This window comes from Ciconia boyciana, chromosome 3 (genome assembly GCF_034638445.1).
Source record: "Ciconia boyciana chromosome 3, ASM3463844v1, whole genome shotgun sequence".
NCBI lineage: Eukaryota > Metazoa > Chordata > Aves > Ciconiiformes > Ciconiidae > Ciconia > Ciconia boyciana.
In genome coordinates this window covers 91,603,024-91,625,869 of record NC_132936.1, presented here as the reverse complement: position 1 = coordinate 91,625,869, position 22,846 = coordinate 91,603,024, and the positions used below count along the sequence as shown (strand labels likewise).

At 35.7% G+C, this 22,846-nt stretch overlaps 1 protein-coding gene across 2 annotated transcripts in view; it reads right to left on the bottom strand.

The window, feature by feature from the left end:
- Window positions 1–22,846, bottom strand: part of CRIM1 (cysteine rich transmembrane BMP regulator 1) — a 202,886-nt gene that overhangs the window by 100,121 nt on the left and 79,919 nt on the right. For both annotated transcript variants that reach the window (XM_072856562.1, XM_072856563.1), the window contains 2 exons: window positions 11,731–11,973; window positions 3,436–3,556 (listed from right to left, as the gene is read on the bottom strand). In XM_072856562.1, coding sequence (XP_072712663.1) covers window positions 3,436–3,556; window positions 11,731–11,973 — 364 coding nt within the window. The remainder of the gene's footprint in view (window positions 1–3,435; window positions 3,557–11,730; window positions 11,974–22,846) is intronic.

The following is a 22,846-nucleotide window of genomic DNA, read 5'->3' as shown; positions in this document are numbered from 1 at the left end:
GACTTAAGGATCTCTGTTTTCCTAGCATATTACATACAAGAAACCAGCCAAGAACAAGATGTGGCACAGAAGTCAATCTGCTCCGGCTGTACATGAAGTTGTCAGCTACTTGTTAACCAAGTCAGTGACATGCCATCCATTCTTAACCGTGATACTCTCCTTGACACCCCTCCGGTTCTGCTGTATCAATCCTTTATTTTAGTGGCAGTAAATGAAACAATTAATTGTAATTTCTTGAAAAAGTCCATAATCATAACAAAAATAGTTTCATGAAGTCTAAAGACTATAACCTTATGAAACACTATCTCTTTGCTTTTAATAAATTATTCTCAAATGTACATTAAAACATACAGTGCCACTTCTTTTGAACTTAATTCTAACCATTAAAAAGAGATATGATATGGATTTAGGTGTTTCTAAACTGAATCAAAGTCAGTGCAATGTTAATATTTCATCATGAGTTTAGCAAGAAATTACAGAATTAAGGAAAAACATCCCCTTTTCCCAGTGTAGTCATTCATTCATAAATCTGCACTTTATTTGACTTTTTCTATAGTTTTGAAATGCAAGTCTCACATGGGACAGAGACCCTGGCTTCAAATATAAAGGTCCCGTATTTCCTCAAATCTAAGGAAACACTAAGCCTGAATTCAAATGGTTTGACTTTCATGTTCCAAGGAACTGAACTTAGTTTCCCTTTCTGATCTCTCTCTTTTCATACATATACTTCCTTTCATTTGTATACTTCTCTTCCCTCTAACCTTCACCTAATCTTTCTTTTCTGATTATCCCCATGCCTGTGTTCCTTTATTCCCCCCTTCAAGTAATATCTTTACCTACAGCACATCAGTGATCACTATGGCACTGAATTCCTTAAGAAGCACAGCAGTATATTAAAATCTAAGTAACTCAATGCATTTCTAGCAGACACACAACATGTAAAGCATCTATACGATATTATAGCTGCCAGATTCAGCTTTTCTTCTTTCCTTCTCACCTACTCTATTAAAAAGTGCATTATTGCTTCAGCTGAATTAAGGCAATCCAGAAATCTAGCAACCCACATAATAACTATACACAGCAACATAGACTGAGCCACAAAATTAAAAATTAATGGAGAAGTATAAGACACCTATAATTGTTTCAGCCTGCCTGCAGACTCAGACTGGGTTATGCTAATTATGTTTTTTTGCAGTTTTACACATCAAGGACAGACATATTAACACAAAACCCCCTCAGATCCGATCATAAGACTCCAGGAGCCAAGAACCCATCTATCCCAGCTCTGATCATCTGTTAAACTCTGATCCCAGTAATGCACAGCAATCTGATTTTCAAGAGGTTTCAGTGCAATTCACAATTATCTAATAATTCACACACTCTAAGCCTGCTTGTACAATTGGGGTCTTTGTGTGCAGGAGACGAGAATACTGGTTTTGTCACTTAAGTACCATGTACATGTACAAGTACGCTTCAGGCATCAGTTACAGTTAACACACAGCAAACCAACTGGTTATATTTCTAAACATTATCAAAGAAAGAGAAAGATTCCTTCAAGGACATGTTTGCTCTAGGTTTTTTATTTAAGATCAGTTCCCATCTGTGTGCTAGAAATGGAAAATATTTCCAACTGGTCATTTTTCTGAAGTAAATGACGTTTTATTTTCTTGGTACTCTACGTTCCCTGATAGAAGAAAAGCTGAAGTTATCATCTATAAAGAATAAAGTGGATATTTCTCATTCTCTCCACCCAAGCAATAGAAAAATCAAACCACAACTTATATTAGACTGCAGAAAAACAGAACACAATTTTACTTTTGGGAAACAAAAATAATTTGGCCTATATTTGACTTCTTAATCCAGCAAGTTGAAACAAACTTGGAAGTAAAAATCTACCATTAATCTAAGTTTTCTATTGTGTCAAGGTCTCTAAGTGTTAGAGAAACTTACGAAATTTTAATCTGAGATTGCTTCTTTGACTGTATAATCTATCTTTCTGAATACAGTCCTTAGTAGCATTTTATTCTAGTTGTCTTGAACATGCTGAGCTGTACTGGCAGCAATGCCAGTATGACGACTACTTAAAATCTACAGCCTCCTGTGCAATCCCAACTAGCCAGGGCAACTCTCAACTAATATGAAATTACCATAATTCCTAGGAATGTTAATGAGAATACGTTAAAGAATAAAGGGAGGATACTGAGAATCCATACCATGTTCTGGTCCAAATTTCAGAAAACAAACAAACAAAAAAAGAAAACAACAACTCTGAATGAAAGAACATCTGCAGCATTCACTGAATAAGGATAGTAAGTATTTTTTAACTAGCAGACTACTATGTGTATTCTACAATTACAAATAAAATTTGTCAAGTTTAGAAATATATTTTCACATTTTAATAGACAGGATTATTGCCCTACATGAAGTTCTTCACATTGCTTTTCCTGCCTTATTTTTTTTTTTTAATAGATACATTTTTAACTCTCTGTGCAGTAAGAGATCCTCATAGTTCATGGAAACAACTGTTTCAAAGAAGTCACTATATTAAATGTGTACCCAAAGGGTACCCAACAGAGAATATCCCCAATTCGTTACACAACCTTTCCCATTTTCTGCTTTCTGAATTCTTTGCAAGTTTATCATTCCTTTACAATCTCACAAGGGGTTGAGAATATAGCAATGTTGTATGGTGCAAAGAACTTCATACCAAATAAACCAACTAGTTACATCTACAATAAATATTTTCTTTTTTGTGTAAAATATTTTCATTGATGGTACTTTTTGCTTGAATTCATAGGTTTTGGGCATATTGCTGAATCAGGTTCTGGGAAGTCTGTTGTAAAAACAGAAGCTAAAACAGCAGTGCAGAACTTTGGAATAAAACCAACTACAAATTGTCTTATTTTTCTGAATTGTAATAGATTATACCTACTTGAACAACAACAGAAGTAAAATGGAAGCGAGTACTTGAAACTTCTGTTTCCCTACAGTTCCAGATAGCCACTGTCTTTCAGCTTCTTATAGTGGTCTACCACATACAAAAAAATGCCTTTTCTTCTTCAACTAGGCAAGATTTTCTCTGACATATCTTCTGCCATCTCCATCATTTAATTCCTTACCAAAGACCTTCAGAAGTTTCTCAAAAGAATTTACTTTTGTAAAATTAATTGAATACATTCAAAATCAATCTAGAGGCACAAACCCCTCAATTTTAGCAAAAATCAGCTTCATGCATTTGCACCGAGAATAATTTTTTTCTGCTTCAAGGAGATAGATTTTGTCTTTCTATCAGCCTGATATACCTTTAACCTACTTCATATATCTTTTATTCTGTATTAACATTTATTGCCACAGAAATATGCATTATTATCCTGTATTTATAGTTCTTGAACTGTAGAGAACAAGTTAAAGATACTCAGCCATCAAGACACCAACCTTGTGGGCAGGGTACAGCAGCCATCAGCAGTCAGCCTGACTTGGGTTTCATAGCTATCCAGTGGGCAAACAACTTGCTGAACAGGAGGACATTCGACTGTGCTGCAGTCCACACTGAACACTACAGAGGAAGGGGAGAAGAAAATGCCTTTTACTCATGCTTTAAGAGCTTTTTGCAAAATTACTTCATCATAAGCAACCAGTTATGCATCAGCCTTCTAATTTAAGTCAGAAAAATTATCTAACGAATGCGTGCTCAGTAGGTAACATTACAAAAAGACTTCCATTCTCTAAGATTTACTTTTTAAAATTATTGACTCAGTAAGCAACTGAACTAATATTAGTTAATAAAAAAAATTTATAAAAGTTAGACAGGCATCCTTAAACAATCATTACACCTGTGAATAATAATTAGTTACTAGAAATATACTAGGTTACTGAGAATATATTTTCCCCATGGCTTTGAAAGCAGTTAACAATTCATTGTTTAATTTTTTTCCTGATTAAAGTCTGTTTAAAGAGTAAAATACCCAGGTTATAGGAAATAAAAAAAAATATTAAAGATACACTGTGGATTTATGCCTGCACATGCCAACTATATTTTTAAGGATTATTCCATTAGGTTGTGTTGTTTAGGTATTTATATACGGCAAAAGAGAAATGCAAATTATCAAATCTATCTGCATTAACAAGACAAAGAATTCCTCATAACTAGTAAGACTGACCTACACTTTTTAGAAAGCAACAAATGCTTAGAAATGAAAAAAAAAAGTCAGGCTGTATATACATTTAATCCTATGAGTCATACTCAGGAAAGCTGAAACACATCTTTATCTTATTTGGTCCTAAACCTCCCATGTTAACAAACAATACCAGCTCAGGTACTATCTGTTTGCTATTCCTTATCATAATTATACTAAGAAAGTACAGAATAAAACATGGTTCCCTCTTTAAAGAAAGAAGCTACCTACTGGCTGAGTAGGCAGGACGAACAGAATGTTATTAGACTGAAAATTATACAGTATGATACCCCTGATTACTGATTAAATTTCATTTCAGTATTGACACTATTACAACCACTTACTGCAGTGCTAAAGCAGCGTGGCAACGCTACACCATGCTTCTTGCAAGAGCTGGGACCTTTTAAAGTCCCATTTTCTGTCTTCTAGTCCTACATTTTTCAGGCTTGATCCTCAGAGGTACACAGCAATAATAATTCAATCAGTCATAATGAGACATCAGTCTCAGAATTACATCTCCTTAGCATATCTCATCAAGCATTTAAATGAAAGCACAAGTTCAATGAAACCAGCTTGCAGCTCATCAAGGTTAGGACCAGCAGGTTTGTCCTCAATACCATTAACTTTCAAAGTACATGAGCATGTGAGTATCCTCTCTATAAGCGATATTCAGAATCTGCCTTTTCCAGTTATTTGGGAAATGGAGCCATCTGCTAAATCAGAGCAACCTGACAAGTTCAACAAGTTTTCCCTGAAAAATGCACAAATTTAATTAAAGTCAATTTTGTGGAGCAATGCAGAAAGTGACTAGATTTAAATTGAAAGATTCCAGTTACTAATCTTGACAATGACAATTATCAAATTAACCTTCATATCTCTTCATAAACACACAAAGATACCTATTTGCCTTTAAGAAAGGAATACTTAATTTTACAACATTTCACTTTAAAAGGCCGTAGAGTTTTATGTTCCATTTTATTAACAAATAACACATTTGAAATAGCTCTTCTGTAAGAAATATACATCTAGTTCCTCCACTGTCACAACAGGCATTGAGAATCACGAGCTCGTCAGTATGGCCCAACATGACCAATACAATTTGCACAATTCTCTTGTGCCAAGTGACTACCAACGTCCAAGTTTCCTGAATTTAAACTAGTAACCTTTCTACCTCCCTGGATTCAAGGCCCATTCCGCCTCCTCCCCAGGTAAGCAGTCTGGGAAAAAACAGGCAACGAGTTCTACCAACAAGCTGCTACTGCACAGCTATTTGTGTCCATCTTTCCACATACCAGTAATGACAATGAAAGAAAACACACAAGGAAACTCCCTAAATCACACCACCAAGTCTCAACTAAGGTACTCTTTCTTCCTAAACAGTTCAAACTCTTTCCAGTGGTTATAGTGTGCTAGTAGATGGCTCACTAACACTGAAAAGCAGCCAAAACAGTCTTTATTAAAAAGGTACAAACCAAAGAAAAACTACAAACAAATCCCAAATCAGGAGCATTCAAATAGAAAATTCTCATGTAATTAAGTGGCTGTAGTCATCCAGTGGTTCCCCTGTTTGATTCGACTTACCCATTTTTATTTATTTTATACTGATCTCTTACTAGTACCAGAGCACCCTCCAATTCTTTTAAGGATTAGCAGGATTTGGTGAACAAAGGGTATGCACTGAGCTTATCCACCACCCACAGAATTTTATAATCCACACTCATATCCCACCTCAGCCTTCTCTCCAAACTGGGATATCTTTATTATTACATTATTAGATTAATTATAGAACAGCTGAGCTTGGACAGGACCTCTGGAGGTCATCTGGTCCAAGCCCCTTTCCAAACCAGGCCACGTAGATCTGGTTGCCCAGGACTGTGCCTAGACAGCTTTTGAATACCTCCAAGGGTGGAGACTCCACCACCCTCTTTGGGCAACCTGTGCCAGTGCTCGCTCACCCTCATGGTGAAAAAGTGTTTCCTAATGTTCAGAGGGAACCTCCATTGTTTAAGTTTGTGCCCACTGCTTCTGGTCCTGCCATTGTGCACCACCGAAGAGAGCCTGGCTCCGTCTTTACCCCCTCCCTTCAGGTATTTGTATGCATTGATGAGATCTCCCCTGACGCTTCTCTTCTCCAGGCTGAACAGCCCCAGATCTCTCAGCCTTTCCTCACAAGAGAGAGATGAAGAGAGATAAAGAGATGAAAGATATTTGAAGAAGAATGAAGAAGTTCCTATTTTTTTTCAGATTTAAATGGGTTTCTCAAATTGGAAAAAGTATTGAGCCAAACTTCCAGATAAGCTGAAAATATTGTAAGGTTACAGGAACAGCCTATAATCAGATTCTTCATTACTTAAAAAGATGTCCTCCAGATTAGCTGTACTACCATCCTAAAAAATAAGACTGCAAATATTTGCCACTGAACTACTAGTTTTGTTTTCACATCATACTTTGATTCCAATAATTACAAAGCATACTTTTCATGAACAGGTTTATTATAAGCTGCTACTATATGTTTTATTATAAGCTAAAAAAATTTTAAATCCTGTCTGAAGAAAATTATTTTTGTCTATCCTAGAAGCTTTAAGCTTTTTTATTTTTGTCTATCCTAGAAGCTTTAAACATATATTTTGACAAATATACGACTTCAAGTACTCATAAACATGTTGCAATTTCCTATCAGTGAAGATGCACCCGACCACCCTTTGCTTAGAAGTCTTCAGGAACTCTCGTGCACTGAATTTGTATACAGTAGCAAGTGAGAGTTACTAATTTTTCTACGAGAATGTAGCAGAAACCCTACCATGGTTGCAGACCCTGACATAGCTGCAGTAATGTGCAACCTCCTTTGTAGACTACAAAACCAAAGGTCTCTGATCATGAAACTGTTAATACGTAGGTGAAAACAGCTTTACAGTAGAATATTTGTGGAGCAAACATTAAGTTTTATATAAGTTATTTTATATAACTTTATATAAGTTAATATATATTAAGTTTCACCTTTATGTATTATGCTGGCTTTCCAAAGATTAGAATGTACAGTTCAGGGGCAAGACCTAAATAGCCACCTATGCATCTAAAGGTCCAGGATCAAGGCAGTATTTGCATCTCTGATGCAACAAAGTGGCTCAGCACAGGAAAGACTTCATAGAAGTCACAGCTTTCTGGGGATCCAGTACAAATAAGCCAAACAACAACATTCTCTTTACAATTGTGTTTAAACCAAGATTTGGTACCAGAAAAAACCCCACTCAATTCCATAAGAGTACTTTTCAGGCCATGCAGGGGTGCTGGAGGTGAGTGAATGAAAGCTCTGCCAGAAAGACTGCTAGAAGAATGACAAATGAGTGGTCTTTTCAACAGAGGTTCTGTCTAATGTGACAGACATTTCCCAGTGCTTTCCCAAGGATGTCAAACTAAGAGATGGCACTCCTGACCTCACCATATACAACAACAACAAGTTATCAATAAAGGTACAACAAACATCTGTTGGATAACTGCCAAAATAAACTATTTACCTTTCTTTATTCAGAAGTGGCAGCTAGAGTTCCTATCACAACTTCAGCAAAATACCTTTTAGATTAGATTTTAACTCCATCTTTAAATAAACAAACCATTTTAAAAACATCATTGCTCACACTGTTTTAGCTTCTTAGCAAAAGAGGCACATATACCCCCACAAATCTTGCTTCAGGTTATTTTTATTTTTACTGTTAACACATTATGCAGCTCCATTTGAGACCGTTCATTCAAACTATCTTTAAGAAAAAAAACCTTGGTTTTGAGAATACTTTTTAAAAACTGTAACTCCCAATTTAAAACTAAATTCAGTGCTCATTCAGTAAATTCACTGCTCATGAATAGCCAGTTATACGCAGCTCGTAGGAATGAAGTAGGTTGCTTATGGCACCAGACCACTGTTATCTCAGCTCTGAGCTTAGCAACCGCAGCAAAACAAAAGGGACGTGACATGCTTGTTCTCAGTAGGTACCACAACCGTGGTGAGATGCTTGGTGGAGCAACGGGTAAGAACATTTAAGACAAATTAATCTGGAGGTTAACGGACAGGCATGACTAAGCTACTAAGTTTCTTCACTGTCCATTTTAACTGAATGCCAATGCCTTTAGTTATTGTATTCCTAAAATAAGAGAGGTAGAAGAGGAAGTGGATCTTGAAATGAAAGATTTTATTTTTATTTTAGCATTTAGTGTTAAGGAAACACTTCCCATTTTCCTTTCAGTAACTCAGTTGCCAATCACAGTATTTGAACATATGCAGTTCTCTGCAGAAGGCTCCAAACTCAAATGCCACTGTAAACTGGAGAGCAGTGACATCTTATTTAAGTAACAGAAATAAACACAATTTATGCTTTAATTGCGCAAACACTTATTGGCATAAGGCAGCACTGCTGTCGTAGGAAGCAGTCCTCCCAGCTTGCTGCAATTTGTTTCTACCAGAAAGCCCTTGCTGGTGCAAAACGCCGATGGAGGCTGGTTAAGCAGACACGGAGGTGCAGGAAGAGCATTCTGATAGCAGCACTCACAGAATGAAAGTTTTCAGGCCTGTGGCAAAGTATGGAAAACAGTTTTCTCTGTTCAACATGTAAACTCCATAGACATGCTGACACTATTCAGTAAAGCTAGTGACATCAGCCCCATAAGAAACTCTGCATGAACACTTACCTACCAGGCCTTATACTATCCCTTGTCTTCAGCAACATGGCATTAAAAACAGAGGAAACATGAAACAGAGCACTGCTAGTTCAGTTCCTCTCCAACTCTCTTTCCTACAATTATTCAGGATACCAAGTCAAACTCTGAAGACACAAGGTTTATTACCAGGCTTACCATGGGCTCAATAAATATTCCTGCCATGTAAGGAGCATTTTCTGACTTCACTTTATGACCACTATTTCAGCAAATCCACATAGATAATTCACATAGTGTTCATACATACATAAAAACAGTCATATGTTACTACATATACAGCAATACATGTATATACACATAGAGAATAAATGGCATAAAACAGTGCAGGAGAGGCCGGATGGACTGGATTACCTCCAGAGTCATGTAGTCTTCCAACCTAAATTATTCTATAAGCATATGAATATACAATCCTAATAAAACAAGATATTCCATTGCCTGTTTTTCAACAAAGAAATTTATTTAAAACCACAGACAGTGGTGAACATGAGGGAACAGTTTAGATGGAAAAAACCAGCAAGATTCATGCTGACTTGCAAATTTAAAAATAAAATCCCTAAACTTTCTACAAGAAAGGAAACATTAAAAGATTTCAGTATTTGTTTAGTCTATGATTTTTTTCATACGCCAAGTACCAATTATGTTATCTATACAAGTACAGTTTACACTCTTTGAAAACAAGGTTCCTCTGAAAACTGAAAAAAGTTCAGATTTGCAAATATTTGCCATTAAAAAAAAAAAAAGGCCTTCTGTGGTAAGTAATTTGTAGTCTACTAAGATTTGTCAACATTCACCTACTCCTTTCCCTGTCTTCCAGTCTTGTGTTGGCTTGTTTTTCCTTTGTGATCTTCCCACCATGTCAAACGGTGAACGAAAGAAACAAATAGACCAAAGTTATAAAAGTCAACTTGGAGAGCCACTGAAGTCTAACTTGACAAAAATCAGGCTATGTAGCGACTAATAATTCCATATTAATAGCACTCCCTTTTTTCCCCTAAAGCCAAGGGACTGCAACAAGTAGGGGCCCCACTTACTCCTGTAGTTTGTAGTTTAGCCATTACATCTTTCATCACCTATCACTGTGGGGATGCACAAGAATACCCACCTACACTCTCAGCCTCTTAGCCACTGCCTAAGAAATACACCTTCATCATCTCCCAAGGTAGGGGAGAACTCTCTGCTTTCCCTTAGCCTCTCAATTTCTAACCCCCATTGCAAAGTCCTACACTTCCCTTAAATTCCAGTAGTCTCCTTCCCCAATCTCTTCAAAGCCTCTGTTCTTCTACCCTCCTAACATGCATCTTCATTTTTCCAGTCCCACATACCTTCACCTCAAATCCCTACAATAAAAAATACAAACTACTTCAGAAAACAACATACACACACTTACATAAATCCACTAATGCAATAAATAATCACATATTTAATTTGAAGATTCTGTAATACTAACAAGCTGGAAACAATCTTCAAGAAGTAACCTACAAAGGTAAGTTTGGACTCATTTGCAAACTACAAGATGGGAATGCAAATAATAGTTGGGAGGACATGATCAGAGCTAACATGTATTTTGAGAAATAAAGAAATAATCCGAAGTCAGCAAGATAAAATTCAGTAAAGGCATACTTGAAGTATATATAATAAGAATTAAAATGTACAAATATAGTGGTTCAGTAGCAGTCATGCTACAGAAAGATCTTGGGATCACAGCATTTCACACTCTTGCAACAGAGTCAGCTTTTATTTAGAATTTTGCATGAAAGACAAAGTAATTATTCTACAGTATTTAGTGCTGATGAAGACTCACCCAAAATAGTAGTCTGCTTTTACACACCACATTTTAAAGACACGTGGATAACTTATAACTTAAGAAAACTTATAGAGGGGCAACATAACAAGAAAGGCATCCAAGGAAACTACGTCATAAGAAATTACAGCTAATTCTAGATGAAAGAAGACTAAGCTTGACAAAATGTTCCAGAGCAAAAATTATTATAAAGACTTGTTCACCAACTACTTAGGACAGAGAACAAAAAAGTTTGCTTAAATTTCCACACAGGCGGATTTGCATTGGATATTAGGAAAAACACAAAGAGAAGCACTAGAAGATACAAAGACTGTACAATCTTCTTTTGTGGAGGATTTCAGAAAATGTTAAACAAGTATAGGAGAGGCACAGCTTAAGCATACTCAAACCTGTTTGCATTTAAGATTTTGGATTATACAATTTTATATGCCTGCTTTCATCCCTCTATTTTTAATATTCATCTCTACCAAAGCCTGGATCAAAGAGAAGTGTGAATTACATCTCCCACTTCACCGAGAATAATAAATCACAAGAAAGGGTGATTCGTGTTCTCATGAAATGGAAAATGGGTAAGTACTGAAAATGTTGTAAAGTCTTTCACTATGCTCCTCCAAAATCCTTTTGCTTTCCAGTTTTTAAGGGTCACCACTTTGTAATCTAGAGAAATCTTAAGACAGAAACCTTAATTCCCTGTCCATGCACAATATATTCCTACTGTGAAAAACCTTTGTATAATCCAATCAGTATATAATGTATGTCACTTTCACTAGTAGCATCCACAGAAATGCAATATTTTCACTAAGCTATTCTTCCCTTGTTGCTCAGTTTAAATTAACGTCTGAAGAAAAAAAGAAAGTAAAACTTATCATAATATTTCTTTTTTTTATAATGGGTATTGCTCACATATAATCATTTTAATTTTGAAGAAAAATCAGACTAATTTAGAGGCTATATAGGCTTTATTAGATGCAATTATATAGGTTATTGTGCTTGTCAGACAGTTAGAAAAAAATTGAAAAATGGAAAAAAAATCATGTCCGCTTTTACCTGGTTTACATTCATAGAGATCACAGCATTCCCCTGGCTTTCCTGATGCCTTAGAAACCAATATATTCAAATAGCCAGGCTGGCAAACCTTCCTCAAGCAGCCTGCAGGATTGCACACACAACGGCTTGGGAGTGGACAGCATTCACCGGGAGGAGCATAGCCTTCAATCAAGATGGAATCTTCTGGACATCGAGGAGAAAACTGGACTTCACAGCGGGCCTTGGAGCAATCGGGTTTCTCTTCTGAAAGGGAGAAAAAAATCAGCATGCCATAAGTGTCAGTAAAACACTGTACTGAAGCTGTAAAGATGAGCTCAGATAAAGCTCCCTTTCTTCTCCCTCCCTCCAAAACAATAAAAAGAAAAGGAAACTGCTGCTGCTGAACTGATTAGCAAAAATTATGGAATATGCTTTAAAAAAATCTTGGTATTTGTAAGACAGCAGGTGCATTATAAAATATTTTACAAAAATTCTAATTTGTGCAATATGCGTGACTGCTGAACCCACACAGCCTCAAAAAACAGCTGTGAAGCTACACATTTGGCCATGACATTAAGAAACAACTTGTCATATCATGCACAGTCCTGATGTTCATACCTACACCTTCAGTTTCCTAAGACTTTCCATTATGAGCAACTGATTTTAATTGATTGATTTATTAAACTTGAATGACCTGAACTGAGATTTCACATATTCAAAAAGGTGGTTAAAAGTTCAACAGCTAACATATTTGGAGAGTCCATACATTAGCAGAAGAGGATTTTTCCTGTACACATTCCCAATGCTCACATTAGAAGTGTTGCTCCTATGTACTTCAGTGGCTTGAACAGTAAAAGAGAAGAGGTTTGACTAGCACTGGCTACAGGCACTAGAGGTTTGAGGCACTGGCTGCAGGCATATAGCAATAAGAAAAGGAACACTAAGGAGCAAGGTCAACAATTTGGTGGGAACGGTGACAAGCAGGACAAACACTGAGATAAGACAAAGAGAGAATGAAGACATAGAAGAAGGTTCTTGCACAACTAGGTAACACTCTTCCAAAACTTGGAAAAGAAGTCAAGATTCCCCATTCTCACAAAAACAAATCTTAACTCTGGCAAAAATAGTGTCATGCCCTCCAATGACTGAGCCACACTGGGAAAAATTAGACCACCACCATGACCGATTTACTCCGCAATGCAAACAGTGAGAAACTTGCTCGTATCCAAGACAGTCTCACTTTGCTCAATATACCTGAGCACTATTAAAGAACAAGTGGATTCAAGACACTCAGAAGAGCAGTATCTTTAGGTCAACAGGACATGGTAACTTAAGTGTTCGGAGGCAACGCAGGGAGCCTTCCCAGGCCTGACCAGAAAAACCCTCACAACAGAAAACCAAGACCTGAATTTATAAACTAACTGTACCACTCCTCGGTTATTTGCAAGTTTGTAAACTAGATGGTTCTACTACAAATGTCACTATTACCTCTACAAAATTAATCAACTACTTTGCTTGTTGTCATTAAAGTTAGATGCAGAACAGTAAAAGTAAAAACAAAGTAAAACCAAGTAAAAACTCTTAACTTTATTAATCTGATGTTTAAGCTACTGCCATTTAAAAAATTAATCTCTAGTGATAATTTCAATGATTGAATAAGACATATCAAATATGAGCATCTCTGATAAAAAGTCAATAATATCTTCTCCACGATTTTAGTAACTCACTGTTTTTGGCATTACTAAAGTTACTGGATATTGTGTTTGGGTTTTTTAAACAAAAAGCAACACAGCAAATATGTAATTCTGCTTCCAAACATATGCTGAATGTCAATAAAAGCAGTATTTTTTTTTTTTCCCAGAGGATCATTTTTACACTTAATTGCAGTATATTCTTTGGAATTTTAGGTCATATTGAAGAATCAAAGTAGTATTGCTTGTCTACATGTTGATTCGCTAACTGTCCTTTAGCCTCATTTAAACTTAGAGGGATATAATGCCTAGCATATAAGTGCTTAGAAAAATATTAATCTAGGTCTTAGCTTTAGTAATTGTAAAAGGAAATCATGAATATAAACATTTGCCTCAATTTTAGTTGGCAAATAGAGAAAAACAGAATCAGAAACTAATTATGTGTCTTTCCTTCATGTACAAGTATTTTATATTTTTTCTTACAAGCAACAGATTACTAACTTAAATGTGATACTAGATAGCATCATAACTCTTTTCTTACAGTTAAAAACCCCACTGTTTCCATCTATCTTTAAAATAGCCTAGGCTAGATTTAAAATTGACTAGAATTTTAAATAACATTTGTAAGACCGATTTTTTTTTTAAGCCTACCCTTACGTTTAGGTTCTTATCTGCTTTATTAAACACATTGTTCAGACTGAACATTACTGGTTACAGAGGTTCACTGCAGAAAGTTGTGTAAATAATAGATAACATGCTAGTTTCAGTATTTTATTGACTTTCTTTAATTTATGGATATAATAAAAGGCTTGACATTTCAGCTTTAAAAATCCATTTTCCACTGCATATTGTTCAATTGTGCACAGAGAAGTGATAGAGCAGTAGTGCAGTAGCAGCCCTTAAAGTTCATGCTATGATAGACCCTTAAATTCACACTGTTCATTACTTGATCTGCCCTAGCATTACGCATCCAGTGATCTGATTTCCATGACTAACGGATAATCCCATCCTCATGCAGTCTCTCTTGTGAAAAGACCATATTACACATATTTGAAAAAGTTTACCTACTATTTTTACTTGACTGCATTTACATACATACATATAGCTATATCAAGATAAGCATTTCCTTAAAGACTGTTTGTATTTGACCAATTTAAGCCAACTTTCAGAAATGTAAGGTTTGTCAGAAATGCATGTCAAACTGTTGGGATTCAGACTATTCAGGACTCTCGATATATTTATTTTAAAGACCAATGCAAAGCCTTCTGTTGGAGTTGATAACATCACCTAACAAAAATATGAAGAAAACAAGGATATGTCACTATCAGCATGTAAGAAGCGTTGCAAGCAGTAGAAGAGAGAGATAAATTTTAAATAGAGAACCGTGACAAGTATTTTTGTACTAAATGTTCACTCAGTGTCTCACAGTTATCTTTGATAGTCTTTTCCACATTAGAGTATTGTGCTCAATGTAGTTAACTGTAACAGAATACAATAAGACTCTACTGTTAAATAAAACTGGCATCCGTTTCAGAGGAAATGGTTTAAACACAAACAACCATCACCTTGCAAAGACACATTTGTGTTTTAATACCAGGTTACATAAAACCAGCAGATGTTTAGAAATCAAACTTCAGTTTTTCTTTTTAATCCAGTGCCACTATTACTTTTGTACTTCATAGTCCTGAAAAATAAACACAGAAAAACCCCTCCCTACTACTACTTGTGTAAATATTGTGCTTCCAAATTACAATCTCAAACTATGTGCATGGTAAAACGTCCCCTTCCCAGTATACAAATACAACAGAGCAACAGGAAAGTTAAATATATTAACCCAAGCTGCATCAGCCAACAGACAATTGTCCTTCAGCTTCCCTAACTTCAGCCCAGAGCAGAATCAGGGGTAGGTAAAGAAACTTTCTGCAGACTATATCATGATTTGGTTCTCAATTTAGATGTGGTTTTCCTTTTGTGGAAAGGAGCAAGCGGCTGAAACAATATGTGATTGACAGTATTTAAAGAGTCCCTACTTCATACTTCTGAGTATAATCTTTCTCTAAAACATGAAAATCCAGCAGCTCCCAGTGTAGCATTACTATATTTTAGTTAAAACTTTAATCAGCTAGTACCACACTAGCATAACTGCGTCCTGAGCCCAGCACTCTGCAATATAAGAAGATAGGAGTTCGTTTCACTGCAGTTCAGTAAAGCTGATGAGGGCTCCTCTTTTTGATACGAAGCCTGAATAAAAGACATTACTTTAAGTAACCATTAAGAAAAGTTTCAAGGTTTTTCTTCTGTTATCTCAGCAAATGGCAAGCATATCCATCTTCTCTATTTACAGGGATAAAGATTTGTATACAAGACATTTCTAAAATTCATTGTACTCAACTTGTTTACCTTTTCATTACTTGATCAAAGAAGGCATCAAAATTGAATTTGTTGTCAAAATAAATTACAAACATTAATACAGCCATAAATGTCACTGCTTTAGCAGGATTGCTGATTATATTCTATTATATACAGCTATTTAAGATTTCATCAAACAAGAAGAATCGTTTCATAGCTCTTTTTTCCTTTATTAACAAACACTTCTAGCCCTTACAAAAGGAACACATAAGAAAACATGGCAGAGCAGAATAATTAAAAATACAACAACAGACTAACTGAAAAGACAGAAAGGTAGGGCATAGCAAGCTGCATTCCACAGAAAACAACTGTGAAATCACTCACCAGTGATATTTTTGCTACTTTACCCCTTTCATACACCAAACGAGGACTATTTCAAAGCAGCTTCTCAACAGACCAAGGTAGATTCACGATAACCTACTTCTTCTCTGTCAAACACACACAAACACTATGAAGCACTGACCTGTCTCCCAGATGTTGATTTAAGCTGTCTATTACACAAATCAGAATCTTCCTAACCAACATCTTCAAAATCAAACAAGGTATCAGGACTTAAACTCTATTTTATTATCTTAATTATAATAATAAATAGAATATAAACAATTACTCTGTGTGCCCGGAAACAGGAGAACTTCATTTTTTAAAGCAGTGTATTGAACCTAAAAAATTAAATTTTCGAGGAAAGGGAGAACTATATATGTGACTTACTATGAAATAAATTAGCACAGCAAATGTATAAGATACTTGTTCCTGAATAAAGAAGCATCTTAACACACAGATTACATGGCAAGAAGATAGCATGCGTCACATTCTCCTAAACCATAATGTGGATTCCCTCACAAGAACAGTTTCATACAACCCTAACTGTATGTAGAAAGACAGTAAAGCTATTTGTTAAAGCAGATGTCTGGTTTTATAATTAAAAGCTTGTACTCAGGACACTTATCACACTAATTAAAATATATTTTTATAAAACACTGTTCTACCTCTACCCTTGAAGCAGCTGATAGGCCTCATTTAATAAGTTGAGCATTTTAGCAAGTCAAGAAGTTGCTTAAACAACTCACCAATTAATTTAATGAAGTGAGGAGTTGTATACACGTTTCCTGTTTGATTTTCACAGAATAAGACAGTTAATGGAAAAAGCATATACAACTTAATCACATTTCAGTCTCTCCTTTTAAAAGAAGAAACAATTAACCACGAGAATAATTAATTGTCAAGGATGCATCCATCAAACTTCTCATAAATTAAGTCTGAACAGATAACTTACAACCCACTAAGAAAAACTTAGTTGGCTGCAAACATTGCCTCTACGTTCCAAAAAGCAGCATTTCAAATGACTACACAAAGAACAGTAACTATCAGTTGGTTTGCTGATGAGGTTTCTCTGTGGGAGATGTTCTCTTTATAGCCTTTCATCAAACACCACCAAAGCTGGAAGTGTTCTAGTATCTCTGACATCTCACCAGCCGGAGACAACAAAGAATCTCGATAAAGGAAGAGGCTGGATTAATCAAGCTTTTACAAACTATCTATTCTGAGCCAGTCAATCTTCTCAAGAAATTCAGAAATGTATCTGGAAAGATAACATTTTTAATAAATTGAATACAATCCAAACACGAAAACTGACATTTTGATGAATTCAGTATAAGACTCCTATCCTTGGAAACAAACTTCCTATCTACTCTAAAAGGCAGCCTTACAGACCACTTAATATAAAATTATTCAGTTTACCAGTGACAGTGCTATTTCTAGGTATAAATTACTACAGGTACCAGATTTGCACAGATTTGCATTTCAAGACAAACTTTACTTGCTGTAGGTCTGAAGGTTCAGGCTTACTTGCTGTTACTTGCAATTAGCCTGCAAAAAGAACCTGCCGTTACTAAGCACGAGCCAGAGGACACCCTACAATTACCAAGAACAACTGAACCACCTAAGTTACAATGTATAACTGAACAATAATAACTGAGTAATTTACAATGTGCTGTGTGCTTCAATATTAAAAAAGGGATTATTCATTTAAAAAGTCAGGATGTCTCAAAAACATTTCTCATTTTCATCTGATTTTCATCTCAGAAGCACACAGGAACGTTATAGCATCTCAGAAGTCAAGGCATAACAACGTTCAAACTGACCTTTCACTGCAACCACAGTATATTAGTTATAAAGTACATGAGGGGGAAGAGGGCAATCTTCAAAGGATAGAATAAAAAGAAGAAATCAAGATGTGGATTTGTTTTTTTTCTTTGCTGTTAACATTAGAAAGAGTCTGACAAAGCAACAGCCATAAAGCTAGAACTTTCACAAAGTTCCTCCATATCAAAAGCTACCATGTATTTTTAAAATTCTATCTCTCATGACCTTACGAAGTTCTTACGGGGAAGTGGAGGTTAATGGCAAGGTGCTAAAGTCTTTATGTTACAACCAGTGCTTTCTCTGAGAGAAAGTAATTTCTTTACCTTCCTGAAAGGTTTACACAATATTCACTCAAACTGGCCACTAGTTAGAGGTGTTTTTATTAAGACAGTCACTGAATATAGGAAGTCAGGAGTTTTTTGTTTGTTTTGTTAAAGTAGAGCAGTTTTAACATAACCCAACCAAACATACACCCCCCCAACCCCTCCATCTTGGCTAGTACCAAAGTAGTATGGAAATAAAAATGGTTCCTAAAGAAGAATTAAAAACTTTGCTTTCACCTCTGTATCAAATTCTTTTCCTTCATTATGTTTGCATGGTCTGCTTTGACACGCAGAGAAAGTATATGCCAAGTTTAGTTAATGAGAAAAGCAGAACAGTTAAAGCACTGGTTAGCACAGCGAGAGGATCTTAAGGTATAACCTAGTGTGGGAGAAATGGAGAAGAAAAGCCCTGATGGGGGTGGGAGGGTCGTCTTCTCATTCTTCTGGTGAAACGAAACAGATCTGTGCTTTTCTAGAAGCCTTTTCAGGGAGGGATTTTTATCATTTTGTCAAAACTTCGTGTGACCAGAGATGCCTTTACTCAGTCACCATAGAAACGAGGAAAGAATGTTTTCATGCAAGGAGAAGGCTGAAGAGAACTATCGAAGACTCGGGTCCGAACGCTTCCGCCGAGATACTTAAACTATTCTACAGCTGCTCCTTTAAAAACAAGTTTTTAATACGCACACATATGGATATACATATACATATGTATATACACAGAGAATAAAATTTATGTTTTCTGTTAGGTCCCTAAGAAGAATACAGAATAAGAAGTATTTTGAAATAGCTAGCTTCATATTTCATTTTTCAGAGCAGTTCACAACAGAATATGGTTCATAAAGATGAGCATTTTGTATGACTAAGCAAAGTGAGGCAACTAAGGCCAGCATACATGCTTTGAAGACACGTGTTGTTCAGCTTTGCATTTTTGTTTCATTGTAAACCGGTTTTGTGAAATCTAGGCTAAAATACAGCCACTTTTACTGTACAGTCTTACAGTTGTCATTGAAACACATTCTAAACAATAGGCATACTTTACTCTTATACAGTGGCAGGAAGGAAATATTAAAAGGATTAGGGATAAACAAGAAAAATGATTACCCAGCTGAAGCAGTCAGACAGACGGGGATCGATATCGGAATGCAAAATACCCAAAAGGATTTTCAAGAATCAAAAGAACAGTTAATAGTAGATTAAAAAATGAGATTACCTTACACATACAAAATGCACAGTACTGTATACGGATGAACTGCTACAAATAAAAAAAGGAACTAGAGCCTGACCTTTTACCTAAAACTGAACTTTATTTAAAATCCATCCTGTTTTTTAAATGACTTTTGCTTCACTTTCCAGCATTCTGACACTATGGATTTTACATACTACACAGAGGAGCAATCTGGCTCACCCATATTACAGCCTAATCTTCTTGTAGTAAAACAGCAACAGTCTGCAACTAACCTGGGTTAAGAGTCACGCACAAAAAGACAGTCATAGACATGAGTTTTACTAAATATGCACTTGTCAATATACATCTTTGCATGGTATTCACTACAGATTTGCCAAAGATTTTTCATTTCAAGGACCAAATAACCAGGAACAAGGGTTATGCCACTCAAGACAGCCAGAGCCAAGAAAGATAATAATCCCATTTGGATAGCAAAGCTATTAGGCTGTTATAATTCCAGTTGCTGAACTTTCTTCTTTTCCTGTACTGAAAATATTAAAAAGAAAGGTGGCAATTAAAAAACCAAGTGCGCACCAGAATTGCAATCAAGCCTTAATCCAAAAAGGATTGTTGTCTGCTGTCTACCAAAGAAAGGGTTTTAACAGAACCAACGAGGATTTATCAGACGTCAGACACCCGGCATCTAAATGCAAACGCAAGTTCTATGAAACCAGTGTTGTTTGTGGCAGTAGTTGCATTTGCGTTCAAACCTCCCAGCTCAAAGTATTTCTCTGTTAGGATTAGAAACGGTCCTGTCTGGAAAACTCAAAGGTACTTTTCCTCCATTTCATTTAAAACCTATTTTAAATGGATACATATTAACATTTTTTAATGTAAATTAACAGCTTGACACCAACAAGTTAATCCAAATCTATAATGGATAACATTAGCTTTCTGACAGAACTGTACATGCCGAGAAGGACACGAGCCCAGCCCTAGCAATAAAGCACCTTTAAACTTCAATATTGAAAATCCTTCAGAAGTTAGATGGAGAGATGAGCAGATAGCTACCTGTAGTCAGAATTACAGCTGGGTTGCCTCCATTGTAAAACAGTGTTTTCCATACTGTTGTGACTGGAATAACATTGTACATTGTTATTTCTTTATATAAGAGAGCCTATTATTCTGGATGCATGATACTACTCCTACTATTGGTCAATCTTTATATTGGCAAATCAACTGCAATGTCCAAAGAAAGTAAGAGTATGTAAACAGCAATGAGGTGGTCTCAACTACAGAGCCAAGACTTTAAAGAATGCCAAAACATTTTGGAAGTAAACCAAAAATGAAGACACTAAATTCACAACCAGTATAAACTGCATACACTTCAATGACTTACAAAAATGTATACCAGTAGTAAATTTACCTAAAGCAGAAAGTATTCTTTATTGCAGTGATATAAGCAGCTGCAAACCAAAAGGTAATGAATGATGAACGTGTACCAAAATTATGATAAAGCACAAATATTTGGAACAATTCTGCTTAACATAGCTTAAGAAAAATAGAAGCTGGCTGACATCTGGAGAAATAATCACAAGTATTCACTGAAGGAGAAGTACTGCAACACACACTTCAATGTGACAGGGAGAAAGGGATTTGAATTTGAGCACATAACTTATATCCCACAAAGGACAAAAACCTCTGGAGGCAGCTCTGGACATAAGGAGTACAGAACTGCATGCTATACCACACAACCACACCCAAAGCGGTATCCTCAAATCACTGTTTGCTTCCTAATCAAAGTCTGAAAACATAACAAGGTCCCAGAAAGCCCCTGCATTTGCAATAAATGCAAACTACAATCAAAATAAACACATTATTTTACAAAGAAGTGAGAATTCACGTATGTAAGAAGTTAGCAACTGAGACATAACTCAGAACAGCAAGAGAAGCAATTAGTTTTCTAGAGCTCGATTAAAAAAAGAAACTGAGGTGTAAAAATTAACTTAGAAGGGAGGGTTTTGATATTCAAAGGAGTATCAACTTTTTGTTATTACTGACATTGAATCAACTCCTGTCTGCCCTTCGGTGTTTTGCTTTAAGTTGATAAAAATAAATTTAAGATATGTGCTTTCTTCAAGTTTTGATCTCTGCTAATATTAAAAAAAACAACCAAACAAACAACAAAACAAACCCAAACAAAAACAAAAAAACCCCAAACAAACCCAAAAAGCCAAACCCTCACACAATAAAATGAGGACTTCAATGCCTTAAGATACTTCTGGCAAGTAAACTCCATTATGCAAACTAGTTTTCCTAGCTGTTATGTTCAAAGGACCTCTGTATGTTTGTTAGCAGCTTAACCACATATTTCTTAAATTCTTTCATAAAAACACTCAAGATGCATAACGTCAGAAAAATCAACTCTGTTCAACATTTAATTCTTTTCTTCTCTTTACTAACCCAAGATACCATAGTTATCAGAAAGTACGAAGAGAGGCATAGTTTCCTTCTTTTAGGCAAACAGAAGATGACTACTTCCAATGGTGAAGGCCAATGCCCAAATGTTTCAAGACATTTTCATTTTCCAGCTGCTATAGTTCATTTCTCTTTACTTCTCTGGCTTGGCTTCTTCCTAAGTTCTTCTAAATAGCCTCTCTAAATTTAGAATTTAAATGCATTTCTATTATATAAGATTTTCCATATTACCAGCGATCTTCCTGAATTCTTACTTCACCCCCCCTCCTTTTTTTTTTTTAACATTAATATTTCTGTTAAATTTGTCTCCCTAGAATGGACCTTAATACCAACTACTATAACTATTACTTTGCAATTCATCAATTACCAAACCTGCATCAACTTGCTAAAGAAAATTTCTGTGCACTACTTAGGACAACAGAAAGAGAGCTCCAGCTATAATAAGAAATATGACAGCAAAGCAAAAGGGGCCATTATAATTTTGGGTGAAATCTATACTGACATAGTGAATTCTTATATAATAATTCTTGGTGCCTTGCAGTGAAGAGATTTTACAATATTTTTACTACATTTCCAATTACAAGAAAAATTGTCAACAAGAAAGAATTTACTAGACAGCTTAGTCCTCCAGAAAAAGTGTATCTGGGTTTTTACAGGATTTAGTTTTGAAGAGAAATGACACTTAACAAAACTCTAGTTAAGAGCATTTCAGTGAATACAGAGATGGTGGATATTCCACATAAAACATTATCTTTTCTCCAAAGACAAAGTCTTCTAATAAACTGCCACATCTGACACTTAAGACACCAGAGGTAGAAATACGCAGTGTATCAAAAGACTCTGTTGTAAAAAAAGTTAGAGTACTCTGTTCTTTGGTTCTTATACTGGAGGCAATTTCTCATATTCCATGTAAAAATACAGAATAT